This window comes from Spinacia oleracea, chromosome 6 (genome assembly GCF_020520425.1).
Source record: "Spinacia oleracea cultivar Varoflay chromosome 6, BTI_SOV_V1, whole genome shotgun sequence".
Taxonomy (NCBI): Eukaryota; Viridiplantae; Streptophyta; class Magnoliopsida; order Caryophyllales; family Amaranthaceae; genus Spinacia; species Spinacia oleracea.
Window position 1 is genome coordinate 128400317 of NC_079492.1, and position 4029 is coordinate 128404345.

Here is a 4029-nt window from a genome sequence, read left to right on the forward strand (position 1 = left end):
AAATAGTCCAACTTTTGGATTATTCTGGAATAATATAACCTTTAAGGGGTTTATTCCTTAACAGTATATTTTACCTACAACCTAATTAGCAGGTCATATTTTTATTTTTAAAGTCAATATGACCTATGTCGCCCTCTAATTAAGCTAGATTATTTATTTTAATTAATTATATAACTCTCTCCTTCCCCATCACCCTCCTCCCCCTAGAGGGCCTCCACCACTCACTCCACCGGTGGCTTCTATCTCCTCTCCCTCTCCGACATCCTCTGCTATTGTTCCCTCTCTTCTAGCGTACCTTCATCCCTTCACCATAACAATGGCAACATCATCCCAACATCGCACCACTAACAATAATTCACCTTGCTTCTCCTCGTCAATCAAACGCCGGCATCAATATCAACACCAACACCAGCAATTATCAACACAAACACCATTAAGCTTAATTATTTTCTTAGGACAAAATTCTGATCAGTTAGCTAGTGGGAAAGGACCGATCATTTAACTTCTCATAGGTGAGAAAATAGTGGAGTCTGTTGTACCTAGCCTCAGTATTATAACAAGGAAGCTAACTTTTGCTTTATCCACCCAATTTATTCACACTTCATTGCTGCCCAGACTAACAAATCACGCAGCATCAACAAAGAAGAGCACGCATGTCTCTCCTCCATTTTCTTCATCTTCATCTCATGTCTTTACACATGCAAACCATAACTAGGTACCTTGATGCTAATAATATAGTGGGGAAGAATTATTTGGGTAGAAAAGCTTGAAGAAGGTGGTAAACAAAAGCAAATTTGTAATAAGGTATCTTCGAATATCAGTCATTAATTTAAAGTGGTGAATTTTTATTTTTTTTATTTGATTTTCTTGTGATGCTATAATTATGATCTCCTATGTTCCTAAGGCTATTTTGCAGGAGGAATTCGTGGCCTTAGAGTTCTTACCTTGAGAAATTTTTACTAGAACTAAGGCACACAACAAACCGTATTGTTTCGGAGCTTGTAAAGTCACTGAAATTAACCTCTACAACACCAATCACAAGTCACAACAGCCAATATTGGCCCAAAACAGAGGAAGGGGAACGGTTTTGATTTCAGCGCACCACCTATAAATTAATATTTTGGTGCGGGCGCACTACCAACCCAAAACTGAGAAAGAGGGCATTAATGGGGGGAGGAAGAGAAAGAAACAGGGCTACCATGGAAGAAGTTAGAGAGGAGAGAGAAAATGAGATTTTATGGGAGTAGCGGAGGAGATGGTTGCCATGGGAGGAGGAGGAGGAGGAGTGAAAGATCAAGAGATTTTAGAAAACGAATTAAATTAAATAAGGCATAACCAATTAGAGAGAGACATGTGTCACGTTTACTCGTTATTCCGGTTACCAACAGGTCAAGGACTGTTTTTGGAAGACACCCCCTAAAGGTTATATTATTCCAGAATAATCCAAAAGTGGAACTGTTTTTAGAAGAGCCGACAAAGGTTGGATTATTTTTTACAAATTTTCCTTTTTAATATTTTGTAGGAAAAATCATTTTGGGATAGGTCAGTTATTTACGTATATAAGGTTAGTAAATTAATGTAGAATTTCCCTAGTGGTATTAGTTTCTGACATAAACAAATCGTAGAATTTAAGCTTAACATCATCTGTCTGGTATACAATTTTTAGACCCTTGTGCAGCTGATCTCATCCTATTAGGATAAAAAGTTTGGTATTGTCATTGAATAATGTTACTGTCAATCTTTATCTTATTTCATTGCTATGTTTTTTGAATGGACTGCATGCTTCAATATTATAGTACTACTCTACCGGTCTATCCTACCATGGAATATCATCAACATAATTAACAAAGCAAAAATCATTTCTGTAAGTTAATTTCTCCTTACCCATGAGATTCCTCCTTCTGTCAGTGAACAATGTCCATGAAAAATCAGTTCTCCTCTGTTTCTCAAAAGATCACATCTTGATCTGTGTCAGACACCGTAATATTCAAACTGATATTATTGTTACATTCTCCAAAACTACCTCCTCTCTCATCTCTCCCCCGCCCCTATCCATTTCATCGTAAAACTCACTTTTGTTTATCAAATAAACTTTTCTTCTGTAATCTAACATTTTCAAATTAAAGGAAAACCTATGTTTCATATGAGCTTATATAGAGATCACACTTACCAGATATTTTCCTGCTGTCTAAGTTGAAGAAAGGGTAGAGCTACTTATAAACCTCCATAAAAAGCAAATTGGTCTACTGAATATTATTCTTCGATAAAAAACTGAATATTTCGTGATAGACCTACATATGTACGCCAAGGTAAATCTACAACTTGTTATACATTTTTCAACTAAATAGAATCAATTCTGGTGAACGCCGTAACCCTCACAAAGTCGGGCAACAGATAAACTAATAGTTGGGATCAGATAAAAGCCTCCATCTTAGTTAGTGTACAAAGTGTGGACATGCAAAAAAAATACAGAAACCAACTAACTCTTAAATTCAGAAAACGTGGCCATCAAATTAGTCAAATTCAGAAAGAGATTTATCAATCAGAACAAGTACTAGGGTGAAGGAGTGTTTAACTTAAGTTTTTAACTAAATCGGTCATAGCAAAGCTCATCAAAAGAGATATAATTCTCTTATTGCCTTTAAATAAAAACACGTACAAATCTTAAACAAGTTGAGAATCCGAAGTCATTAGAACCAAATCCTAATACAATCACGAGCTAAAACCACGAAAAACTCACTCAAAAACTTAGGTAAAAAGCATGACAAATTACATTACTCTATGAAAAAACATTGTGCTGCACGCATTAAAAATTTAGAACAAGTCGACAAAATCGATAACAGATAGTACTAAATACCATCATGTTGGACCTATGGAACCTGTTGATGAAGAACCCGATTCATTCTGCATCCCATTTTCCTTGGAAACATCAACAGAAGCAATTTCATTCATTCCCTTAGCCTTGGAATCCCTAACAATATAAGTGATAAACCACTCGTTTTCGCTGAACTCCACCTTACACTTCCCTGTCACACCCAAATCCACCACAAAATCCTTCAAACCCTTCAAACGACTCCACTGGCTAACATGCTCCTCATCAGAGAGATACTCATTATAAACGACCCTCGCAGCGACACGGCTACCTCCATGATTGAGTCTCATAAACTCTAAAAAACCATCCTCAAATTCCTGAGATGACTTTTCAACATACTCCTCCCAATTAATTTCATCACAAATTTGCAATTGATTCAAGTGACTTTCACTCATACAATGGGATTTATATTCATTATTGTCACTGCATTGCTTTTCACAAATCCCGCAATTAAACCTTAGCTTTCCAAATCTTTTCGATTTTATTTTATTCGAAAATTCCTGCGGACGAAGACCGGTTAATTTATCCACCATTGTTACGAATGTCGATTTCTAGGGTTTAACAAAGAAAAACTCAGATTTCAAAATTGAATGAAAAATAAATTCTTCGGAAATTATAAACAAATAAATTGTGAGTGATGATTTGAGGAAGTAAAGTGTCAGCTACGGTGCACGGAAACGCCAAAAAAATCACGACGTATCGTTTTCGAAACGTCCTGGAACGGGGAAACCGGGAAACGCGTTTCGGAACGCGCCAAAACCGTTTCAGAAGAATAGAGACGTATTTGAAACTGAATTCATCCCGGAAACGAACGGGAAACGAGATTTCAATCTAAGATTCACGTTTCCCAAACTTGCTAATTGTATAAAAGTTTTTCCGCTAGAAAACTGAAGATAGGTTGAAGAAGATACTCTGTATATCACACTTGCATAGCCTATATACGAAACCGTGCTACAAATTTGGGCCTGGCCCAAGTAGATAAATGAAAATTAAATCACTAATGGTGTGTTTGGTTCAGCATATTTTGAAATCGGGTATAGGTTTGAAATTATTCAACCCCATATATATATTTTTTTTTTGATAAGTAAAGATAAACCAGGTTAAACCCTTTAACCTAAAGCATCCTTGCAGATGATGAGGGAAAGAGAATGGTCAAA

The 4029-nt window shown here is 36.3% G+C and overlaps 1 protein-coding gene across 1 annotated transcript; it reads right to left on the reverse strand.

Annotated features, from left to right (window-relative positions):
* Positions 1-2859: 2859 nt before the first annotated feature.
* Positions 2860-3405, reverse strand: LOC110787669 (KIN17-like protein). The gene has a single exon (XM_021992304.2). The coding sequence runs from the start codon at positions 3403-3405 to the stop codon at positions 2860-2862; it is 546 nt and encodes a 181-aa protein (XP_021847996.2).
* Between the last annotated feature and the right edge of the window lie 624 nt (positions 3406-4029).